Source organism: Hypomesus nipponensis, chromosome 21 (genome assembly GCF_054491055.1).
Source record: "Hypomesus nipponensis isolate SF chromosome 21, ASM5449105v1, whole genome shotgun sequence".
Taxonomy (NCBI): Eukaryota; Metazoa; Chordata; class Actinopteri; order Osmeriformes; family Osmeridae; genus Hypomesus; species Hypomesus nipponensis.
The window spans coordinates 12,137,207-12,162,690 of NC_140381.1; the positions used below are offsets into that span (position 1 = coordinate 12,137,207).

Below are 25,484 nucleotides of genomic sequence, written 5' to 3' on the forward strand. Positions count from 1 at the left end.
TAATTTAATAAGGTTTAGGAGGGCACAGTACCCGTGCCCGTGCCCTTGGGCATCTTTCTCCCATAGACCAGAGTTCTGGGGGTAATTTTGTTCAAAGTGTCTAGGCTTTGTGTCATAGTGACATTTCACGTTAGCTCTACCACTTTTGACAAGGGCAACCGTCTCATTGCAGATTAAACACATTGCTCCCCACCGGCAGCACAAATGCGTACTTGTCAGTCCATTCTGTCTGAAATTTGCGATTTTCGGAATCAACTTTTCGCTGGGTTTTGTCCCGCCATGATTTTTGCTAAGGAAGAAACGGGTAGGCTAGCTACTGTTACCAAATCGATTAGCCTGCGTTGTTGCAAATGACCAACCTGCGTTACCCACAGAGGTTGAGTGAGTGAGTTGTCATGGTGATTACAGTTATTACAGCTCCTGATTGGAGATTTAGATTGGACACGGAAGATATAAAGCACATCTAGTAGGAAAAAAATATAGGCTATAGCACAAAATCACGCACAAATGAATTGAGTCTAGGTATTGCGGTCCGCAAACGTAGTCCGTTTATTGACTACCCACCGCAGACAGTAAAAGATACGCAGCAAGACACTTGTGGTTACACACATAGGTTACTGCTGATTTGCTTATTTCCTATTTACTTGTTTGGTGGAGGCAATCCAGAATTACTGTTGGTGCAAGTATAATCAGACCCCCCCCCCCCCCCCACCCACCCACCTTAAAAAAGACTCTTTGGATCTGCACGATTCACGTAAGTCACCCAAACTGACGTGAAAAAAGCGGGAGGCGCCGAAAAGCGCGCTGATTGCATCCCTGATATTAGAGCGATAGAGGGATTGGTAATTAAATTATGACAGACAAAAATATCAGTATGTGATACATTGTAATCAGTGGCGGCTGCTGGTCTTTAAAAGAGGGGAAGCTCATTTTCGGCCTACATCCTAATTTTCTTTTATTTGGCTAGTTCACTGGCTAGTTCCCCTACGACAAGCCTCGCCTACTGAATGAATTAATGAATGAACGAACAATCTAACAAAACAACATTAATCAAGGAGGAAATGTGGAAATTAGGTTCAACTGAAACAAGGAACGTGGTGTATAATTGTATGAAATCCTATGATGAAAATTGGTTAGCAATTTCACCAAGCAAATACCAAGAAATAGGTTGCTGCTGTTTGTCTTTCAACTACAGTTGCAAAATCCGCGATGGGACTGAGCTTGAATAGCTTCGGTGACTTTTTGTAGTACAAAATTACTGTCAATTGAAAGGAGATGCAGTCTTTCGACAGACCCTCCAATCATCACGCGGAAGCCCAGCGTCCAGGCCAGCCCACTCCCCCATTCACCCCCAGAGACGCTGAGCATCCGAGGCGGGACATAATCTCAGCATTCATCCAATGACCGTATAGTTTCGAAGCACTGAAAAAAACTTCAAAGCAGCCCCATTGAAGTCCATGGAAGCTAAGCTTCAACAGGGAAATGCACTGTGACGCTACGGGAATGTATGAGAAGGAAATCAGTCAGTCGACCTGCTAATATATGTAGCTGATTCTGAAAGAACTTGTCTTCGATATGAACATTAACGTATTTAAAATGTCAACACAATAGTAAATATTTGACCATTATTTTATTTTTTTATTGCAGGGGAAGCTGAGCTTCCCTTGTAGTCTTAAAGGTCACATGATATGCTGTTTTTGGATGCTTTTATATAGGCCTTAGTGGTTCCCTATTACTGTATCTAAAGTATTTTTCCCGAATCTCAGCCTTGATGCACAATTACAGCCACTACGAGCAGTCCCACAATGAGCTTTCCTCAAAGCGCACTGTTTCTTTGTCTGTAGTTTTAAATGCTAATGAGAAGGAGAGGGGCAGCAACATGCGCTAATGTTAATGTTGCTGTAAGATGCCTCAAATTTAGCAATTGTCATCTGATATCCCTGGTTTGCAGAGGTGCACACTCAGTCATTTCAATGAGGAGAAAGGCGGATATTGCGCGCCATAACACCAACAGCAGAACGGTTATCCAAATAACAAAGAAGTGTACAACACTCACGTTACAGCGTTTGTATTCACACACACACACTTGATGCCATCTACCTTTACATTAGCGACAGTAACTCAGCTGGCTCGTAGCCCCGTTGCTGTAAGATGCCTCGAATTTTCCCATTCTCATTTGATCACCCTGGTTTGCAGAGGTGCACACATAATAATTTCAATGAGGGGAAAGGCGGATATCGCACGTGCCATGACACCAACAGCATAACATATCCAAATAACAAAGAAGTGTACAACACTGGCGTTACAGCGTTTGTATTTACACACACTCTTGATGCCATCTACCTTTACATTAACAACAGTAACTCAGCTGTTAGCTGTAGAGCTAATGTTACAGCCACATTCTAAGGGTAGCAAGCTAGGTAACCATATACAGTAAAGCAACAAAATGATATAGCATTAGTTAACTTACTTGTCCAAGGTTTGTAGTTTGACCAAGGAGAGTTAGTGATGATCCAGAATTTAATTTCAGCAAGGCTAGCTTTGTATTGGCTCAAGCTGAGGAAACAGTAGTGGCTGAAATGTTTGGCGCAGACATATAAAACTTTGGGAAGTTGTGTCGGCGCATTTCCAGCGAAAATGAAATTAAGATGCTGGTAAGTACTGGTGCAGAGGCTTGGATGAAGGAACTAAAAAAATCAAAGGCAGAGGCATGGGAACTCATATTAATGTTAAACAACCTCCTAAAGTGAAGTTTTCATGTCATGTGACCTTTTAAGAAATTGCCGCTGATTGTAATACATTGTAAAGGCCGATTTATACTTCTCCGACTCCGTTACGGACAGACGCTCACACGGGGAGAGCGGATGCGATCTTACAATGTCTGAGTGAGGGGATGCGCTCTTACAGACAGCCTGTGGAGAGACGCATGGTGAAGAGGTGGACTACAGAGAGCGATGAGGCTCTGAGGGACTGCTTCAACACCACAGTGTGGACTGAGCTCTGTGACCCACATGGGGAGGACATCAACGCCATCACATCACAGACACCATAACAGGCTACATCAACTTCTATTTTGAGAACACTGTGCCATCCAACAAGGTACAGTGTTTTGCAAACAACAAGCCGTGGATTACCCTGGACATCAAAGCTCTCCTGAAGGAGAAGAAGAGAGCTTTTAGGGGACAGGGAGGAGCTCAGGTCTGTACAGAAGGAGCTGAGACGGAAGATCAGGGAGGGCAAGGCCAACTACAGGAGCAAGATGGAGAACCAGCTGAAGAAGAACAACACCAGGGATGTGTGGAAGAGCCTCAAAACCATGCCGTCAGGCTTCAAGGCACCCCTCCCCCAGGCTGAGAGGGACCTGCACAACTATTACAATAGGTTCAACGAGTCACCCACCACTCCCCCCAGACAGCTGCCTCACACCTCCTCACCTGGACAATGCCCCACCCCACCAGCCCTGCACACCTTGGGCTCGGCACATTCCACCATCCCCTCACAGCCCCAAGGACTCACCCCTCCACCCCTCCAGCACACCCCTAACTTTCACACCTGCCCAGGTGAGAAAACAGCTGAGGAGGATAAATGCAAGGAAGGCAGCTGGACCAGACGGTAAAAGCTCTAGGCGGCTGAAATCCTGTGCGGACGAACTGTATGGGATCATAGGGCATGTCTTCAACCTGAGCCTCAAGCTGAGCGGGTAGCACGACTATGGAAGACCTCCTGCTTGGTACCAGTGCCCAAGACACCGGGCGCTAAGGACATCAGCAGCTTCAGGACGGTGGCTCATGTCACACATGATGAAGACACTGGAGAGACTGATCCTGGGCCACCTCCGCTCTGAGGTGAGCTCAGAAATGGATCCACTGCAGTTTGCCTACCGACCTGGAATCAGAGTGGAGGAAACTGTGATCTTCCTGCTACATTGTGCCCTAACTCACCTGGAGAAGCCTGGCAGCGCTGTAAGGATCATGTTCTTTGACTCCAACATATTCGACACCATTCAACCGGTGCTTCTGAGGGACAAGCTGGTGCGGGCTGGTGTGGATGTGCCCCTGGCAGAATGGACCCTGAACTACCTCACAAATAGGCCCCAGTTTGTGAGAACCAGGAACCGTGTGTCTGACCTCCTGACCTGCAGGGTGGGTGCCTCTCAGGGGACGGTTCTAGCGCCCTTCTTCTTTACCCTCTACACTGCTGATTTCAGACACAACTCAGATGGCTGCGTCCTGCGCAAATTCTCTGACGACTCCGCCATAGTCGGCCTGATCAGCGATGACGACGATGCCGAGTACAGAAGACTGACGCAGGACTTCGTAGACTGGTGTCAACCAAACCACCTCCTCATCAACACGGGGAAGACCAAGGAGATGGTGGTGGATTTCCGCAGACACCGTTCTGCCCCCCCCCACCGGTGAACATCTAGGGAATGGACATTGAGAAAGTGGAGTCTTACAAGTACCTGGGTTTTCACCTGAACCACAGACTGGACTGACCACACTTGACGCTCTGTACAAGAAAGGTTAGAGCAGGCTCTAACTCTTGAGGAGACTGAGGTCCTTTGGAGTGCAGGGGACACCCCTAAGGCCTTTCTATGACTCAGTGGTGGTATCAGCCATCCTGTGTGGCATCACTGAGGGGGAAAGAAAGAAGCTGGACAAGGTCATCAAAAAGACCAGCTAGGTCCTGGGCTGTCCTCTGCACTCAGTGCAGGAGGTGGGCGACAGAGACGGTTCCTGGCAAAACTGACATCCATGCTGGATCACGAGTCGCACCCCCTGCAGGACTCACTCTCCGCTCTGGAGAGCAGCTTCAGCGATAGGCTGATTCACCCTCGCTGTGTGAAGGAGAGGTTCCACAGATCCTTCCTTCCTGCTGCCGTCAGATTGTTCAACGATCACTGCTGACACTGCTGCTGAACCATGTCCATAACCCCACCCCCACATGTCCACTTCTATGTGCAATATTTATTTACGCAATTACGTGCAATATTTACGTGCAATATTTTTTTCTTACGTGCAAAAACTTGTCTGTATGTCACTCATTACTTATTCATAGCGGCAGCCACCACACTTAACTCTCACTTACTTTATATATTATCATATTATTTTATACCCTATATCCTTATCTTCATATGGTTCATATTGTATTTTCTATATTTAATTGTACTCTGAGTGCTGTTCTGTACCCTGCCGCTGATGCAAACTGCAATTTCCCCACTGCAGGACAAATGAAGGATTACAGTGCCTTGCGAAAGTATTGACCCCCTTGAACTTTTTGACCTTTTGCCACATTTCAGGCTTCAAACATAAAGATATTTAAAAAAATTTTTTTTGAAACAATCAACAAGTTGGACACAATCATGAAGTGGAATGAAATTTATTGGATATTTTTTTAACAAACTTTTTTAACAAATCAAAAACTGAAAAATTGGGCGTGCAAAAGTATTTGGCCCCCTTAACTTTGGCCCCCTTAAATACTTTGTAGCGACACCTTTTGCTGCGATTACAGCTGTAAGTCGCTCGGGGTATGTCTATCTGTTGTGCACATCGAGAGACTGAAATTTTTGCCCATTCCTCCTTGCAAAACAGCTCAAGCTCAGTGAGGTTGGATGGAGAGCGCTTGTGAACAGCAGTTTACAGTTTCTTTCCACAGATTCTCGATTGGATTCAGGTCTGGACTTTGACTTGGCCATTCTAACACCTGAATATTCTTCCAGAATGGTCCTGTATTTGGCTCCATCCATCTTCCCATCAATTTTAACCATCTTCCCTGTCCTTGCTGAAGAAAAGCAGGCCCAAACTGTGATGCTGCCACCACCATGTTTGACAATGGGGATGGTGTGTTCAGGGTGATGAGCTGTGTTGCTTTTACGCCAAACATAACGTTTTGCATTGTTGCCAAAAAGTTCTATTTTGGATTCATCTGACCAGAGCACCTTCTTCCACATGTTTGGTGTGTCTCCCAGGTGGCTTGTTTACTTTAAACAACACTTTTTATGGATATCTTTAAGAAACGTCTTTCTTCTTGCCACTCTTCCATAAAGGCCAGATTTGTGCAGTATACGACTGATTGTTGTCCTATGGATAGAGTCTCCCACCTCAGCTGTAGATCTTTGCAGTTCATCCAGAGTGATCATGGGCCTCTTGGCTGCATCTCTGAGCAGTCTTCTCCTTGTATGAGCTGAAAGTTTAGAGGGATGGCCGGGTCTTCGTAGATTTGCAGTGGTCTGATACTCCTTCCATTTCAATATTATCACTTGCACAGTGCTCCTTGGGATGTTTGAAGCTTGGGGAATCTTTTTGTATCCAAATCCGGCTTTAAACTTCTCCACAACAGTATCTCGGACGTGCCTGATGTGTTCCTTGTTCTTCATGATGCTCTCTGCGCTTTAAACGGACCTCTGAGACTATCACAGAGCAGGTGCATTTATACAGAGACTTGATTACACAGAGGTGGATTCTATTTATCATCATTAGTCATTTAGGTCAACATTGGATCATTCAGAGATCCTCACTGAACTTCTGGAGAGTGTTTGTTGCACTGAAAGTAAAGGGGCCAAATACTTTTGCACGCCCAATTTTTCAGTTTTTGATTTGTAAAAAAAGTTTGAAATATCCAATAAATTTTCCGTTCCACTTGATGATTGTGTCACACTTGTTGATAAAAAATAAATAAAAAATAAAAATAAATTATATCTTTGTTTGAAGCCTGAAATGTGGCAAAAGGGGGGCCAATACTTTCGCAAGGCACTGTATCTTATGTTTCTTGAAGTTAATGATCACATGGCAGTTATTAACCATGGCTTGTAATGCTCATTTTGCAAGCTGCCCCCATGTCATGAAATGAATAGATTGCAGTGACTTGTGTACAAACTACATGCATGCACATTACTACAAAGATTTTCTATTCCTCTTCCCTCCAAATGTTTGTCATTATAGACAGTGTTAAAGTGCAGGTGTCTCTTGAATCCAATGTAACACCTCTAAAATGAGGGTAGCTTTAGAACCACTTTGTTTTGTTTATTGCTGTTTTAAAAATCGAATTGAATCGAATTTCTGTTACATTAATCAATCTCTCCACTCTCACTACAGATTAATCCAGGTACAGTGGGATTCTATCGTATCCAGTACAGCTCATCCATGCTTGAAAGCCTGCTACCTGGTATCAGAGACCTCACCTTGCTCCCTGTAGACCGGCTGGGTTTGCAGAATGATCTCTTCTCCCTGGTGAGATTACTATATTCTCCAATTAAAATGTACAGAGCGTACTAAAATCAGTATAGAAAAGCGGACACTTAACCACTTGGCTAGTTAAATGACTACTGAAGAATTACATGGCTGAAGTCAAATCCAACATCAACCAGCAAAGTTGGTTACTTTTACCTGATAATTTCCTTTCCATCAGTAAGATAAATTAACTAGGTAGTCATCATTTTTTATTGTTATTATCTTTTTTGTTGCTATGGTCTGGGTTAATTGCTTTGTTGCTGAAAAGAGTAGGTCATTAAACATTGCGACTATAGCCATAAAAAGGGGTGGGGTGTTTTGCACTTGGGACAATTAAGTTGTGTTTTAAAGTAATTCAATACAAAGCATTTCATAGTTAAATCAAGGACATTAGAATCTAGATTTGTCTCATAACATTTTTATAACATCTATAATAAAACACTAGAAGCGCTTGACCTACTTATAGCTTGGATATTGGGTCAAATGACATCTCAGTCTTCAGACCGGGACTTGTTACTGACAATGATAGCTAGATGGCGCTTCTTTCAAGCAGCAAAGTCCAGTTTCGTCGGGAACTTAACTGGCCTTTGTCAATCTGTCATTCATTTCCTTGTTGATAGTCAGTGACAATTTCATTAGAACGTTTCTTTTCTAGCCCGTCAATCATTCCGCAAAATGTAATTTATTTTAAACAATGTTAAACAAGTTGTGTGTTAAACTACATTTGGTCAATAAATTACGGTGGCCCTGAAGTGCAAAACACACCTAATATGAGTACATCCCCCAAATGAAAACGCTCCCCCCCAATCGGATGACTTGTTAACCTCCCCCCAATACAAAAACACCTCCCTCAAATAGAAAACGACATTACATTAACTCAAAAACACATGACATTAACTCTGAACGGAAAGGGTAGGTACTACACTTAAGCGCTGATTGGATACATTAATGTTTCCTCTTTCCTTTCAACCAAAACGATCAAGTTCGTGATAATGACAGAGTTACGTGGACTAGTTGTTTGGCTATGTTTAACACGCAATTTATGCTTTTGCATACGTAGCCTATGCTACATGCTTCGATACCCAAATAAATGCCTAGTGCACGTAACTCTGTCAGGCTATTGCATTTTTTACTTCTGTCGATCAATTTCTTAGCCTACTAGCATCCAATCAGCGCTAAAGTGTAGTACCTACCCTTTCCGTTCAGAGTTAATGTAATGTAGTTTTCCATTTGGGGGAGCGTGTTTTTGTATTGGGAGAGGTGAACAAGTCATCCGATTTGGGGGGAGTTAACTCGTATTCGGGGGGAGTGTTTTCATTTGGGGGATGTACTCATATTAGGGGGTGTGATTTGTACTTCAGGGCCACCGTGATTTAGCCTACTCATATTGAATAATTCATTATAAACACCCTTTGAAACAAGGAACCCCCTTTGAAACACTGAAAATATGCCCCCCAAAACGTAAATAAGTTCGATATTAATTTATGGGGACATGGCTAATTCAAAAGCAGTTTGCTAGAGGCAAGCTAGCTGCCGTTGTTATCCACACTCCACTGATTGTTTGAAAGCGCAGGATGTTAGAACGTTTCTTTTGTAAGGGATAGTTAAGCAATAAGCCCCAAGAGGCCGTGGTTTGCGCTGATTTTAGAACAGGTAAGGGGAGTTGTTAGGCACAACTCGAAGCAGAGTTTTCGCCAGTTTTTTTTCGCCATGAAGGGGCTTATTTTCCCGCTAATGACCGGCGTTCTATATATTATCCCACTTATTACACGGCTACTTGCCAACAAAAATAACTTAACACAGTATGTCTTTTTACAATGTATTTGTTACCATTCGTATTGTTGATCAGCACAGAAATAGTTCGCCAAAAACGTTGAACTTAATAGACTTTTAACATTATTTAGGCTTCATATCAGCTGACGTCGCTAAACAACAGAGTACGCTGGGGTTGAAAAGTTACTGGACTACTTGCGGAGTGCTACGAAAGACGTGAATCAGAGGCAAAAAGGCCACTTACCTTGACAGCGGTCATATATGCATAGCAACGGTCAAATATGAGAAAATTGTTCACCGCAGAACGTTGGGAAGCCCCATTCAAGAGAATGGAGCATTCTACAGCATTCAGAACAGCCGTGTAATAAGACATAATAAAGTTTAGCTATAGCTGTGGCATTGAAAACAGTACTGTAGCCTACTACACTGCCAGTGGGCGAGCCGAGTCTGTGACTCTGTGGCTAACGTCAAAACAAGACGCAGTCTCACTCAAATTCAAAGTTTTACACAAATAACAAACTATGCTGACCCGCTGGCTGTCTTCGCAATCGCCATATCTTTAAAACACTGCTGTTCATTTAGATGTAGAATTGACCCTGGTACGAAATTAAGAAAATTCTCACCACACGCAGATCGACAGTTGACAACACTGTTGTTGCTGCCGCAATCGTCAACGGAGGATGACAAGCTCTCACGTAGCAAACAAATCAACGTTTTTACAGCAATCTATATTAAAATCTCACCACCTGGCTGTTTTCACAATAGTCATATCGTCATAACATTTCCCTCTTTCAGTTTTTTTGTGTAAAATTGAACTATAAAATTAGCTACAAAAAATACTACTATGAGGCTTTCTAGCTTGGCTGCCGCCTAATAGACGAGGTGGTCTCACTGGCGACCTGCACTCGCTCAAATTTCAAAGACTGTCACGACCTAAATCAAAAATGCGAGATTGCAGTTCCACTCGAAATCGCTTTCTCTAAAAAGCCAAATGGTTATGATTTTTTGGGGGTGGTATTTTTCACTTGTAATCCAAGCTCCAATTTGCGAGCTAGAAAGTCTCTGTCACGTTGTATCCATGCGTCGTTGCTAACGTGTGTTGACGTGGTGACGTAGCTTGCACAGATTACCCTTCGTCGACAAAAGGCACTTTGTCGCCACAAAAACGTTGTAACCTCCTAAACTGTGCAACGGAACGTAAATCCAAATACAAGCAACTCAATCGCTTCCTAGACGAAACATTTGACACCTAGGTTGTCTATGTTGACAAAGTTTTAGGGGGGCAAAAAGTAGATAATAACTAGAAAAGGCTGTTCCTGCGAAACAGCAGTGAGAATGCTGAAAACCTGAATGGGGATAGCTGACCATGCTAAAAAAGCTGAACATTTTGTAGAAAGTTATAAGCTGAAGCTTGAAAGCACCCGAAAGGTATTTTAAATAGGGTCTGGACAAAGGCATAAAACTACAAAAAAGAGAAGAATAATGCAAAAAGAGAAATGATTCAGAAGAATTTGAAAATTTTGGAGAAAGTCATTTGCTCAGGTTTCAAAAGGCCTGAAATGTTTGTTAGAAAGGACCTGCACCGAGATAAAGGCATAAAACTACAGAAAAAAAGAAAAATGCTAAACAAAGTGAAAAAAATCAGAAAGAAGAGAAACAATGCATAAAAATGTGAACATTTAGCAAAATTTGCTGGAGTTTCAAAAGGCCTGAAATGTATGTTAGAAAGGACCTGCAGCAAGATGAAGGCAGTAAAGTACAGAAAAGAGAAGAAAAATGCAAAAGTACTGGCTATTGTAAGATACTGCTGTGAAATGTATCTTTGAAAGGACCTGGAGCAAGATGAAGGCGGAAAATAAGAAAAATGCAAAACAAAGAGGGGAACATTTCAGAAAGATGAGCTGCAGGAAAATGTGAAAATTCAGCAGAAAACCAGTTGCTCAAGTTTGGGTTGAACGAATTTGAAGGTAAGAGGACAACACTGGAATGACTGGAACTTGCTGGAAAAAAGTAGCAACCGCTGGTCATTGACAACAGGCTGGCAACATTTCTAATCTAGAATCTCAAAACGGAGGAGAAACTAATCATGCGTGCCTGCACACCCTGTCCTGTTCAGACACTACATTTAACTCAATGGAGTCTGGAGCTATTTTGTCCGTTTGAGTACCTTTGATTTGGCCTTGATACATAAATGAATGTTTATCATACCAATGTTTGATCAAGCTATTTACAAAGAGAGCAGGTATATCCATAGGCACTGTTATTCATGTATATTTGTCAATAATAACTGTACAAAATATGAAATAATAAAAATCTGAAAGAAAATGCTGTACTTTTTTTTCTCCACTAAATGTCAGACTTGGCTCATTTTTAACTTTCTCTTTGACCTCCGTGGCAATGGCTCTTTATTCTCTGTGTGTCAATAAAACGTAAAAACTAGTGCTGTCAAACGATTAAAATATTTAATCGCGATTAATCGCATTAATGTCATTGTTAACTCGCGATTAATCACAATTAATCGCACATTTTTATCTATTCTAAATGTCCCTGATTTCTTTTTGTCCCAATCTTTTTTCAAATTTTAATGCTCTTATCAACATAGAAAAGTGGTTCGGATTGCTTTGTGCAAATATTTTTTTTATTGAAAACAACATTGCAATCGCCTGGCTTTGACGAGGGGGCAGAGAATTCGCATCAGCTGTGTGCTTGGCCATCAAGTGGTATTTCAGACTGGACGTGCTGCGATGATAGCTCAGTTTACAACGACAAAACACACAGATCACTGGTCTTGTCAATAGAACCATTTGGCAACTTTTTAAAAGCAAACTTTCCATTCAGAATCTTATTGGCATCCATTTCGGCATCTCGCGCTCGTCATCCACTCAAAACGTAACGTTAGCCTACTACCAGAGAATGTCTAATATCTGTAAACGGGCTCTGCTACTACTCTTTAGCCAGCTCGCAAGCCAAACGAGTGTTTGGCGTGCCTGTTGTTTTGTTTCCGGTCTAGCTAGATCCGGTGTGGTGTTGTAGTTTTTCTAACGTCGGTAGTTGTTGCAACAGCATGTGAAAAAAACTACAAAGTTTGCTAGGCCAAAAAGAGCGCTAATCGCGCGATAAAATAATTGACGTTAAATTGGCCGTTAATTTGGGTTTGCGTTAACGCCGTTAATAACGCGTTAAACTGACAGCACTAGTAAAAACAAAAAACAAATGTATAAGATAAAAAAATCAAGATGTTCTGAGGCATTTTTACTACAGTAAAGAAGAATAGAATAATATAATAAGATAAACGAAAGCAATACATGTTTTTCTCACCTCTCGTTGTAAACAAAAAAATCTTGGTTGCCCATCTTTTTTTTTTTTTTTTTTTTTTTTTGCTTTCAGGTTGAAGTAACAAGTTGCCGGCATGTTGGACAGCGTGTCCGACCCATTTCCCCCCAAATAAGTCCAAATGTATAACTTAACTACTCAAAATCTCCCCAAAACTACTAAAAATACTTCTAAAACTAGTCATAATAAACCGAATTAGTTTTTTCTTAGACGTCTCTTTGTCCTCTCGTTTTCTCATGCATCCTATAGCTATGAGTCAGTAGAATCACCCGTTTTTCTCAGTTTCATTTTCGGACAAAAAACAAGAAAAATATTAAAATAAATGCAACGCACGCAAAAAAGAGCGCATTTTTTGGACGCACTTTTTTCATGGAATTGAAATGATCGTATCTTAAGTTCTACTTGGTGTATTTACACAAATCAAACACTCAAATGTAGCTTCAGGTCTGCACTTCTGCATGAAATCGATGGTAACCCTCTGAGTGTCTTTGTTTACATTCTGCGTGGTCCGAAAGCCGACCTGCCGGCGCGATCACCGACTCGGAAGAGATTACATCAAAATAATAATTCATATTGCAGGGTTGGTGATGTCGTTGTCCCTGGTCGGTTTCCTGAGCGCCTGCTCAGCTTGGAGGCCTGCTCAGCTTGAGCGCCTTCTCGAGTGCCTGCTCGGTTTCCTGAGCGCCTGCTCAGCTTGGAGGCCTGCTCAGCTTGAGCGCCTTCTCGAGCGCCTGCTCGGTTTCCTGAGCGCCTGCTCGGCTTCCTGAGCGCCTGCTGAGCTCCCTGAACGCCTGCTGAGCTCCCTGAACGCCTGCTCAGCTTGGAGGCCTGCTCGGCTTCTTCTTGAGCGCCTGCTCGGCGTCTTCTCGAGCGCCTGCTCGGCTTCTTCTCGAGCTCCTTCTCGGCTACTTCTCGAGCTCCTGCTCGGCTCCTTCTCGAGCTCCTGCTCGGCTCCTTCTCGAGCTCCTGCTCAGCTTCTCGAGCACCTGCTCAGCCTGAGCGCATGCTCAGCTTCTTCTCGAGCTCCTGCTCGGCTTCTTCTCGAGCTCCTGCTCGGCTTCTTCTCGAGCTCCTGCTCGGCTCCTTCTCGAGCTCCTGCTCGGCTCCTTCTCGAGCTCCTGCTCGGCTCCTTCTCGAGCTCCTGCTCGGCTCCTTCTCGAGCTCCTGCTCGGCTCCTTCTCGAGCACCTGCTCAGCCTCTCGAGCACCTGCTCAGCCTGAGCGCATGCTCAGCTTCTCGAGCTCCTGCTCAGCCTGAGCGCCTGCTCAGCCTGAGCGCCTGCTCAGCCTGAGCGCCTGCTCAGCTTCTCGAGCGCCTGCTCGGCTTCTCGAGCGCCTGCTCGGCTTCTCGTGCGCCTGCTCGGTTTCCTGAGTGCCTGCTCGGTTTCTTGAGCGCCTTCTCGGTTTCCTGAGCGCCTGCTCTGTTTCCTGAGCGCCTGCTCTGTTTCCTGAGCGCCTGCTCTGTTTCCTGAGCGCCTGCTCTGTTTCCTGAGCGCCTGCTCTGTTTCCTGAGCGCCTGCTCGGTTTCCAGAACGCCTGCTCAGCTTGAGCGCCTTCTCGAGCGCCTGCTCGGTTTCCTGAGCGCCTGCTCAGCTTGAGCGCCTTCTCGAGCGCCTACTCGGTTTCCTGAGCGCCTGCTCAGCTTGGAGGCCTGCTCAGCTTGAGCGCTTTCTCGAGCGCCTGCTCAGTTTCCTGAGTGCCTGCTCGGCTTCCTGAGCGCCTCCTGAGCTCCCTGAACGCCTGCTGAGCTCCCTGAGCGCCTGCTCAGCTCCCGAGCGCCTGCTCAGCTTGGAGGCCTTCTCGAGCGCCTGCTCACCATCTGGAGCGCCTGCTCAGCTATGAGGCCTTCTCGAGCGCCTGCTCGGTTTCCTGAGCGCCTGCTCAGCTTGGAGGCCTGCTCGGCTTCTTCTTGAGCGCCTGCTCGGCTTCTTCTTGAGCGCCTGCTCGGCTCCTTCTTGAGCGCCTGCTCGGCTTCTTCTTGAGCGCCTGCTCGGTTTTTCTTCTTGAGCGCCTGCTCGGTTTCTTCTTGAGCGCCATGCTCGGCCTAGAGTAGATAGTCGCAGAGCGTTATCCAAACTCTATTGTGTACCGGCTGCAAGCATCGCCCGACACGGTCCCGGTCTCTGTTCTCAAGCGCTCATGAGTTTTGCGCTTCCACAACGTCCAGCGCGGACGTGCTCAATCACAGATCGGGCAAGCGTCCCTGCAGGGTACCTGCAGCATGCAGGTACCTATTGCAATCAGTATAGCTGGCTTCATGCGGACCGTCTCACAAGCTTCTCGGTTCATCATTATCATTACTCATTTTCTGACACATCGATTACATCAGACACACGTTCAGCATTGTCAGTACACATTGGTATATCTACAGGTGTAACCGGGCCAGGGTATTCTTCTCTGCCTTGAGAAAACGCAGCTCAATGCTCCCAATTGAACATGTTCCTCTTAGGATGTCACAAGACAACTTACAGATAGGCTACAATATTAGGGGACCGCTGGCCTGCATAAAGCATCCAAAACAGCATGTCATGGGACTTTATATGCGTCTCTAATAAGTGAGACATAACTAGTAGTATATGGAATTGCAGCAGGATTAGCATTGTGTATTCATTCCTTTACAGGACGCATCCTAGTAAACTATTACTGCTATTAACCGACAAAGTTTGCCATCTCCATTGTTAGGCTACTTAAAATGTCACTAGGACGATGTACTCCAGTGCTTCCGCTGTATTCATAATACCGCTGCACGGAATCGAAAGAACGTCATCAAACGCGAGCGAGTAGATTGGATCTGCTCCACGATTGTAACAATCAATTTAAACGGCGCAAATATAGCAAGCACTTCTGTTCGGCTCGGTCAAGCAGTGACAAACAGGGCGGCTTAGTAACAGCAACACTACTAATGGCTAGCAGCTACCTAGAGAACTCTGGCTGCTTCTTCGAATGCGGGCTTGTGCAGCAAAGCATTAATGCCCCTATTATTGTAAACTGAGAAGCGTGCACATTGCATTGTCCTTGCACAATATATACAACCCTACACCCCGCACTCGATCAGACGCCTGTCCAACAGGTCTGTGCACCGAGAAAACCTGAACGTGATTCACGATGGTACCTGCAAATGTCGCTCCTCGGATATGCCAGATATGCCGCAAGTGCTCGTGGTTGGCTCCTGAACGCAAGCCCCCTTTTGGACAACACAACAGCAGCACGGGAAACGGAGCCCCCCTTCACCGGAGCCTTCCCCGGGCAGCATGCAGGGGAGCGGATGGAACGGCCTCGCCGCACTCGAGGAGCAAACAGCTCCTAAAGTGGCAGAACCCCATGTTGTACAACGAACAGTCCTTGTTGGCCGACAAAGCCAAACGGGAACGGCGCCTGACTCGGCGCCCCGAATTCCACTGACCCCATCGGTGCAGGGCTCCTCGGATGGAGAATCATAGGGAAGCAGCTCGAAACCTTCGTTCGGATCCCCAAAACACGCACACAGCGTCCGGGACCGAAGAGACGGACAAGGAAATGCGAACGACAGACAGGCCAACACAACACAGAGAACGGGGCGCGACCAGCAATGGCAGCAGCGCAGAACACAAGGGGGACGCGTGTGCGTGCATGTGTGCGACTTTATAGCGCCGCCTATCAAGCTGAGCCTATGGGCTGAGAACACGCCGATGGGTGATATGGCGCGCGCTGCCCGAGTTTCATGCCTGAACTAGCTCCGCTTATTATTTTCTCTCAAAATTAACGCCTCAGCCCATCCCCCTCCTTCTAATTTAATTAAAGCACCATCCGTTTTTTCTGGCATTCTTTGGATTGCGTTATAGCATATGATTATGCTATCAATTCAATTTTAGTATGAATACTACACAGTTGAGCAGTTCAAAAAATACTTAAAAATGGATGGCACAATATCAATTATACATTTTAACAGCAGGAGCCTTATTGCAAACCTTTCAAAAATCAAACAGTGCCTAAAACACGTGGAAAATAAATTCACAGCAATAGCATAACAGAAACTTGGCTCATGGAAGAAAATCATGATTTGGTTGAGATTGAGGGATACAAACTGTTTTTCATCATCAGGAAACAATCAAAGGGTAGGGGGGTGGTATTATATATTGACCAAAGATATCAATGTAAAATGGTTCATAAAATGTATTTTCTTTTAGATACAATAATGGAATGCATCAAAGTACAAATTGAAATGGAAAAATCGAAAAACATTCTAATTAGCAGCATTTATAGGAAACCGGGATCAAATATTGACATGTCTAAGGGAAAAATAACAGAAATATTCAGTAATAGCAATAACAAAAAAATGATTTTTTTTCTCTGGAGACTTTAATATTGACTTGCTCAACCCATAAGAACACAACAAAACTACAGAGTTCATTAATTTGATGTACAGTATCGGTTTATATCCCTCAATCACTCGACCAACCAGAATTACAACAAATAGTGCTTCACTAATTGATAACATATTTACCAACGTCATTGACTATAAAGTTGAAAGTGGACTAATAATGAACGACATCAGTAATCATCTACCAGTTTTTGCAAACATACATAGCTACACTAAGACCAGGAAAGACAACAAAATATACACAATGACCCGACACAGAACCCAAGAAAACATCAATACGTTCAAAGACGATTTCATGAAACAAGACTGGGGCAAAGTGTACGTAGATAACGTTAATGAAGCCTATGATTCATTTTTGACTGCTGTAACATCACTTTATGAAAAAAAACTGTCCTATGGTAAAGAAAGAAGTAAAACTGAAACGTGATGAAAAACCGTGGATAGCTAATGGAATATCAAATGTATATAAGAAGAAAAATGTCTTATATAAAGAGTTTTTAAAGAGGATAAAAGAAGCATAAAATAAATATAAGACGTACAAAAACTAATTGACCAGAATCATGAGAAGCAGCAAAAATAATTACTATTGTAAACTACTGGAGGACAACAGAAGCAATATAAGAAACACCTGGAAGGTGCTGAATGAAATTATCAAGAATAAAAAAGGCAAAGCAGGAGACAATAACTATTTTCTGACAAAAAAACAATATAGAAGTTAAGGATATGACCTTGGCTGCAAATGAATTTAATGACTATTTTGTGGGAGTTGGTCCAGGTTTAGCTGAGGAGTTTGCAAAGACTGGCAGTATAAATGATGTGCTAAGCAAGAATGTAAATATGAATAAATCTATGTTTGTTAAGGAAACTGATGAAAAATATATTTAGATTTTTAAAACATTAAGAGTAAAAAGTCAACTGACTGGAATGGTATTGACATGTTTATGGTAAAAAGTATTATTGGTTGTGTTGTTAAACCTCTAACGCATGTGTGTAATCAATCTGTGATAACTGGAGTCTTTTCAGATCAAATGAAAATGGCAAAAGTGATACCAATATACAAGGCTGGTGAAAAATATACACTTTCAAACGACAGACCTGTTTCACTGCTTACTCAATTCTAAAAAATACTAGAAAACATATTTTCTACATGGCTCGAAAGCTTCTTTGCTAACCACAATATATTGTGTGATCAGCACTATGCTTTCAGGGCTAATAGGACAACTTCACATGCAGTTATTCAATTTGTGGAAGAAATAACAACAGCAATTGAACAACAAAAAAAATGCAGTGGGGATATTCTTGGATCTTAAGAAGGCATTTGATACAGTAGACCACAATTTCTTGACTATGAAATTACATAAATATGGGATTAGGGGGACTGCACTTTCTTGGTTAAATAGCTACTTACATAATCGACAACAATATGTTGAATTGCAATACCATAATTCAAGGTTAAAGAAAATTACCTGTGGGGTCCCCCAGGGGTCAGTGTTGGGACCATTGTTGTTTAACTTGTATATAAATAATGTATCAGAGGTGTCAAAAACACTTAAAACCATTTTATTTGCTGATGATACTAATTTAATCTGTTCTGGGGAAAATCTGGAACAACTCTTGGATACAGTGGAAAATGAATTTAAAAAGATGAAGAGCTGGTTTGATGCAAATAAACGAACATTGAACTTAAGTAAAACTAAATTGATAATTTTTGTTCATCGTGCCACAAATTTAAATAAAAAACATGATAAATGGAATCGAAATAGAAAGAGTAAAATAACTTAAATTCCTGGGAGTGATAATCGATAAAAAATTTATGTTGGAAGCCACATATACAATATATCAAGGCCAAAATATCAAAATCAATTGCTATATTGTATAAAACCAATTACCTATTAAATCAACAATCATTGTACATGTTGTATTGTTCCTTCATACTGCCATACATTACTTACTGTTTGGAAGTATGGGGAAACAGTTACAAAACCAACACTGAACATGTATTCATCCTTCAGAAGAGAGCTCTACTCCATTGTTTATTAAATTAAAAGCACTAAAATTTAGAGATATTGTTGACTTCAAAACTGCACAAATTATGCACAAAATAAGTAATCAACAGCTATCGAACAGTATTCAAGGGTTGTTTCAAATGAGAGAGAGTAAATATCACTTAAAAGGAACTTTTGTATGAGAACAAATTCTAAATATCACTGCATCACAACCAAAGGAGTTACTGTATGGAACAGCTGCAGTGAAGAGATGAAATCATGTACAACTGAGTTATTTTACTTAATTAAAAGTTAGTTAATTTGACTATTTAAACTGAATATATTAAATGGATACGAAAAGGACTTGATGTGATAGTATTGTATACAGGTTCCTTGGTGTACATATGAAGTCTAGTATGAAGGTGTTATTATTAGATTTGCTAGAGATAGATGGAAAGGAAGAAGATAGATGGAAAAGAAAGAAGAAAATAATGTGTATGCATGTATGTATACACGCATCTACATGCATCTATGTGAATGCATGGGTTTATGTGAACAGTAGGTAGGTAGATTTACGGTGTATGTAAAGGTGTATGTATAAAAGAAGCATCAAATTGTTTCGTATTGAACTAAACGATAAAAATAGAGAAAGGGGGTAGGACTTGAAAAGTTTATGAACTTCTTCCTACTCCTTTTTGAACATGGGAATTTCTCATTTGAATTACTTTTACTTTTGAATTATTCATGACCTTATTAAGTTGTCATTTTATTTTTATATATGTATGCATGTCTGTGTATATAGATTTTTTTTTTATTGTGAGAATGCTGTTAAGCATTGTCACTATTGTTTTCCTGTTTCTCTTTATTATTCCAACTTCTTAGTTCTTCCGTAGGTTTTTTGGCCCTTAACTAGTCCTGCATACTTTCACCGATTCCTACAATTTTGGTATCAAAACGTTCAGCTCCTTCAGGAGATGATGGCTATGACTTTTGGTATTTCTCACTTTTATACTTTTTAGACATTGGGGGTTTTTGTGCAAATTATTCTCCCATTAAAAGTAATGGTAAGCTCATTCTTGGTTGAGCAGCCATCAGAGTGGCACACTCTGCTGGCTGCTCTTTTTCTGGTATTCAACTAAATTGTCAAACAAATTCCTCTGACGTTCATATAGTTTAACTTACAGAAACAAGTTATACCTTAAAATGTAGGAAAACTTGTCCTCTTTCAGCCAATGTAACTACTAAAGAGCTCACATTTACAGATTTTCAGATTTGAGCCTTTAAGCGAGAGCAGCCTTTCAAATTCTCTCACTAACTTCAATGGAGAGGTGGGTAAAATTCGTCAGATAATTTCGAAAGTAGACGTATTTTTAAACTGCCGGTAGAGTCGTATTTCTGACCGCACAGACATATAAAGGACATGTCTGGTTTCGGGAGAGTCTTGGGTCTCGGAAAATATCCTCATTTTTTGGATTGGATGTATAGTTTTGCGTCTAGGTTAACTTGTTTGAGGTGCGGATGCTAGGTAACTGTTGGTTATTCTCTGCCCTCAGCGTATTAGCAATCATAGCTGCACCATCACCGTGGCAACCAAACAAACGAGCACCATGAAAGCAGAATTGGGTCACGTTTTGGAAACTGCAGGTAGAGTCGTATTTCTGACCGCAGAGACATATAAAGGACATCTCTGGTTTCGGCAGAGTCTTGGGTCTTTTTTGGATTGGACGTGTAGTTTTGCGTCTAGGTTAACTTGTTTGAGGTATGGATGCTAGGCAAATTTCTGTTATTCGCACGCATGTTCACGCATTATAAGTTTCTCCTCCGTCTTGAACCTGAAACCTAGATTCTATGTAAAAATGTTGCCAGTCTGTTGCCAATGACCAATGGTTGCTACGTTTTCCAGCAAGTTCAAGTCATTCCAGTGTTGTCCTCTTACCTTCAAATTCGTTCAACCCAGATTTAAGCAACTGGTTTTCTGCTAGGTTTTCACATTTTCCTGCAGCTCATCTTTCTGAAATGTTCCCCTTTTTAACATACATTTCAGGCCTTTTGAAACTCCATAAAATATGTTTTCGCTAAATGTTCACATTTTTATGCATTGTTTCTCTTCATTCAGTTTTTTTTCACTTTGTTTTGCATTTTTCTTCTCTTTCCTGTAGTTTTATGCCTTCGTCCAGCCCCTATTTAAAATACCTTTTCGATCGCTTTGAAGCTTCAGCTTATAACTTTCTAAAGAATTTCACAATTTTCAGCTTATTTAGCATGGTCAGCTATCCCCATTCAGGTTTTCAGCATTCTTACTGCTGTTTCGCAGGAACAGCCTTTTCTAGTTTTACTTATTTTTTCTACATGTTCAAATAAACTAAACTAACTAACTAACAAAAGCACGATAAGAGCCAATGTAGAAATCAATTCCGTTCTGAAGAAGCGCTGTCTGAAGCAGCATTCTTTGCACAGACACCCGACTCACTCACCGAAAGAAAAGCCGCTTCTTCTCAGACACTGCGAGCCAGTACCGTATTGAGGCCTACTTGAGGAAGAAACTGAAAACGGTCAAAATTACAATTTTTGGCAAGTATCCTCGTAAGCACAGTCTTAAATGAGTTTCAAAGTCTTAAATTAAGGTGAAGAGCTAGAAGAAAAACAGATTTGTGTCATCCGCAACATGTGCGGTAGGTCTTAGAGACAGCCGTCTAATAAACCCACTGCTGTCCGTCTCATTAATGTTAATCAAAGAACAAAAGAGAAAAAGAAAATCACTCGCTGTTCTTGATTGAATAACATGTGTAGCTTTAAGGATTAATTTAAACTAAATATGTTTTATCATTGTTTTGACCATGGAAAGAAGAGGTCCGAGTGTTTTGGGCCGACATACTTTGCATCGACCCACCGAAGTTTCCTTTTGCCTGCTCGTATCACTTGCAACATCAAGTGTGTAATAAGAGATAAACTAGGTAGGTTATATTTTAGTATGTTTTAGTATTCTCGATGTATGATATTAATAGATACAAGATTATAACCAATTATACCATGGTCTGGATGAAGACTCAATTCTGATTGGCTGCAGAGGTATCCATTATCGGGTGATAACGGACACCTACTTTGTCATTGCAGCAAAACTGTCTTTTCACCGTTCTAAATTATTCCGCTGGCTACACAGGAGCCTGTACAAAATATCTGAAATAAGTAACCATAACAACAGTGATGGAGTCAAAGCCTCCATTTACAATTTTGAAAGACTTTAACAAGCTAACTTGTATTTACAACAATGAGTGACTTCATATTTATTTTAACCTATTTAAAAAATGTTTCTTTTCTAAATGTAGTGTGTCAGTGTCATGTAACCGCTTATCTCACATCCCATTCGCTTCACCTCGCTAGTCAATCTACTTCAGACAGGCTGCGGCCAACACGACAGTAGCAACAACTCTACACATGGCCGATTAATGCCATGTGTAGAGTTGTTGCTACTCTACACATGGCTTAAAATTATAGATTTTATTTGGGGACAATGACATGGCTCGATAGTTGGCTACTCTTGTTGTTAAACATACTGTCAAATTATAATCAATGTTTGGAGAAAATGTAGCCTATATGGCCGATATTGTTTGTGAAAATCTTGATATTGATTTTGGGACAGTGATATGGCTGTTTAGCTAGCAAATCTCCTTGTCAAACACTGTAAAATTATATTTACTGTTTGTCAACCGTACACTGTTATTGCCTTTGAATCCTGCTAGCATAACGTTAGCTTTAGGGCTAATAGCTCAGTCAAAGGAAAGCCGATGTTGGTTCTATGAGCTGAGAGGACTAGAAATATCATAGTTTGCTAACGTTGAAAAATGTTAGATTTCTATTGCAAAACGCCTGAAAACATAAATTAATGTTTGTAAAAAAAAAAAAATTGTTGGCAAGTGACTATGGTATAAGCGGGATAATGCCCTTCGGAGGTGTCCAATATCACCTGATAATGGACTCCGCTGCGCGTCTGAGTTTTCACGCCTCTGTATCGTCCATTATCAGGTGATATTGGACACCTCGTCGGGCATTATCCCTTACATGTATGGGCATGGCTGTGAGAAGAAGCTAACGTTCTACTGCTAACAATGTTAGCTGGTCGGTTTTGCGGGGAATCTGAAATACATGTACTGTAAAATTAATCAAACAACTGAATTCTGGAGGACCTAAGCTTTCAAACAAAGTATAGGTAATGACTTTCACCTTGATATTTTAGCGCAGATGTATACCTCTACGAACCTGTGTGTATGCCTTGTGTATGAAATTACCACATCAAACGTGAAGTGCTAACATGGATGCAGCTATGAAGCCGCCGGGTTTGCTTCAGGGAAATTTTATTTTTAAGAAGCTTCCGAATGGCAACCTCGACAAGACTAAGGTTGTTTGCACATTGTCTGATGCAGAATTAGGTTACTGTAGGAGCTCTTCCAATCTCAAATACCACCTAAACACAAAGTATCCCTTAGCTAATGTGGAAGAGGCAGGGCCAAGCACTGATGTGGCGCAGGGGAAGAGTCATCGTCGAACTGCTGTTTGAGTGCAACCAAGGCAAGCCCGTCAGCACAGCTCTATCAGCCAAGCTAACTAATCTCCTCGCTCACCTGGCTTGAGAAACCCGTTCTCAAATACTTACTTTTAGTCATTATTTGGGTAGCACACATATTCTGACTGCTTTTGGCGGAATTCAAATTAGCCATTTTAGTCTAGATTAATCTAAATTAATTCCAAGATTACAGTGAGATTAATCTAGATTTAAAAAAAAATTATGCCCACCACTCATTTTTACTTGTTTAAAAAGCTGTGTTTGTTGGATGAGGTAGGAGACGTTAGTTAGTTTGTGCTTCTATTTCAAGTCTTCGAATTTACAGATGGGAGATTATACTCAGCCTGTCAAGTTTCCTTCTCCTTCAGTTTTGTGACATGCCAGGTGAACTTGTGCAATGAATGTGAAACCACAGAGTTTTAAGGAAGGGTCGTAGTGAGGCAAAGTAACTGGCACCATTCCTTCAGCGCCGGCAGAGCATGTACTGGTTGGGGTAGCATTTCGACCTAGTCTACTGACTAGGCATGGGCCGGTTACCGGTTTCAAGGTGTAGGGCGGTTTGAAAAAGTGGTTCAAGGTATAGGTCGGTTTTGAATTGCATACAGATGCCTGCAGGTGGAATTAGGTGGGAATTATTAGCTGGAAAAAATGGCATGAAGTCTTAAGTAGTCCAAGTCCAATGTTGATAACAGTACCACAAAACATTTAGATGTTACACCTGTTTGTCTAAGGGTACATCCAGAATCAACATTTAAGTGTAAATATCAGGGCTGTCAAAGTTAACGCGTTAACGCAATCTCACTTTAACGCAACAAAAACAAATTGTGCCGTAACGCTAATTTCTTTTTTACCCTGAAAATCATCTGTCGTCACATGACTTCAACTGCTGACGGTAGATGAATGATGCAGAGGGCTTTTAGATAGGAGGTTCCATTCAAAAACATTGTGAGACGGCTCGGTTGACAAAACTAATTCTGTGTGTATTGATTGTCAGGTTGAGTTTAGTTATCACCGGAGTACTTCCAGCCTAAACTATCACATGCAAGCAAAGCAAACAGCTAGCAGTATTAGCAGCGTTGGCGGTAGCAGCAGCAGCGTTCGCTCCGGTAATAAATGGCAGACAACACTTGCAAAAGAAGCGAGCAGCTGACTGGGTTCAACAAAATAGAAACTGTATTGTTCAATATTAAGGTCAATCTGCGGTTGTTTAAGTATCTGAAGTATGTTTGACTGAGATTTGAATATTATGGAGCAGGATGTCGAAGTAGGTTATGAGACAACATGTCTTAAATGTATTTTATATTCCAGAAGTCTAATTTTGTAGATGTTTAATATAGCTACAGCTGTATAGTTTGTGAGTGAATAAAACTCCCTCACAATTTAAGTTGTGTTCCATCTGAACTCGTTATATGGACATTATCATCCAGTTAGGCCTATTTGAGGTTTTTAAGTTCACCCTTTGAATGTTTTTTTTTTTTTATCATTTATTGGGGTCAAATTAGCAGACTAAATAGTTTGCGATTAATCACGATTAATCATATGAAATAATGTGATTAATCGCTTGACAGCCCTAGCAAATTTATGTTCTTTTACAAAAGCAGTTAACCTCAAACATTCTGTAAAATGTGTTAGAAACGCCTAAACAAGGCATACCCAAAGTGAAAATCCCGTACACTATTTTGTTTAGGGCCCCCAAAACCCTAGGGCCGGCTCTGGAGGTGGTAGCTGGAAAACACAATGGGACCACAACATGAAGCCTTACCTCATCCAAGTCCAATGTTGATAACAGTTCCACAAAACATTTCTGTTTTACATAATTCTCTAAATCCATTTTCTAAAAGTCCCTTTGCAAGACTCCAAAAGGACCTTTGGTAACTAAGGCCAGATAAGTTATCCATACCTAGAATACAAGGTTATTACTTTTCATAATTGTGAGCTCTAATGAATGGTGGTACTTAGAGCTATCATATTCCAGATCCACCATTAGTATTGCTGACACAGAGTAACTGAATCATAAACACTATCCGATTCATCAGAAGATCAATGAGTACCAAATTTTTGGGAAATCAAGCTACATTTTGTATAACTTGCTATCCTGAGGATAGCCTACCGAAGTTGAATTAGCCAATGTCGTTAGCAATGATAGCTAATGTTGGTTTGCTAGATGTAGTCTATATAACATTTCCCTGGGTCTTGCAGCTGTTTGATTTACTGAAATCTACTAGCCATTTGCCTACTTTAGCA

The 25,484-nt window shown here is 41.8% G+C and overlaps 1 protein-coding gene across 4 annotated transcripts in view; it reads left to right on the forward strand.

The window, feature by feature from the left end:
* Window positions 1-25,484, forward strand: part of npepps (aminopeptidase puromycin sensitive) — a 197,873-nt gene that overhangs the window by 101,873 nt on the left and 70,516 nt on the right. For all 4 annotated transcript variants that reach the window (XM_084684883.1, XM_084684885.1, XM_084684884.1 and 1 more), the window contains exon 16: window positions 7,095-7,229. In XM_084684883.1, the coding sequence (XP_084541009.1) occupies window positions 7,095-7,229 (135 nt within the window). The remainder of the gene's footprint in view (window positions 1-7,094; window positions 7,230-25,484) is intronic.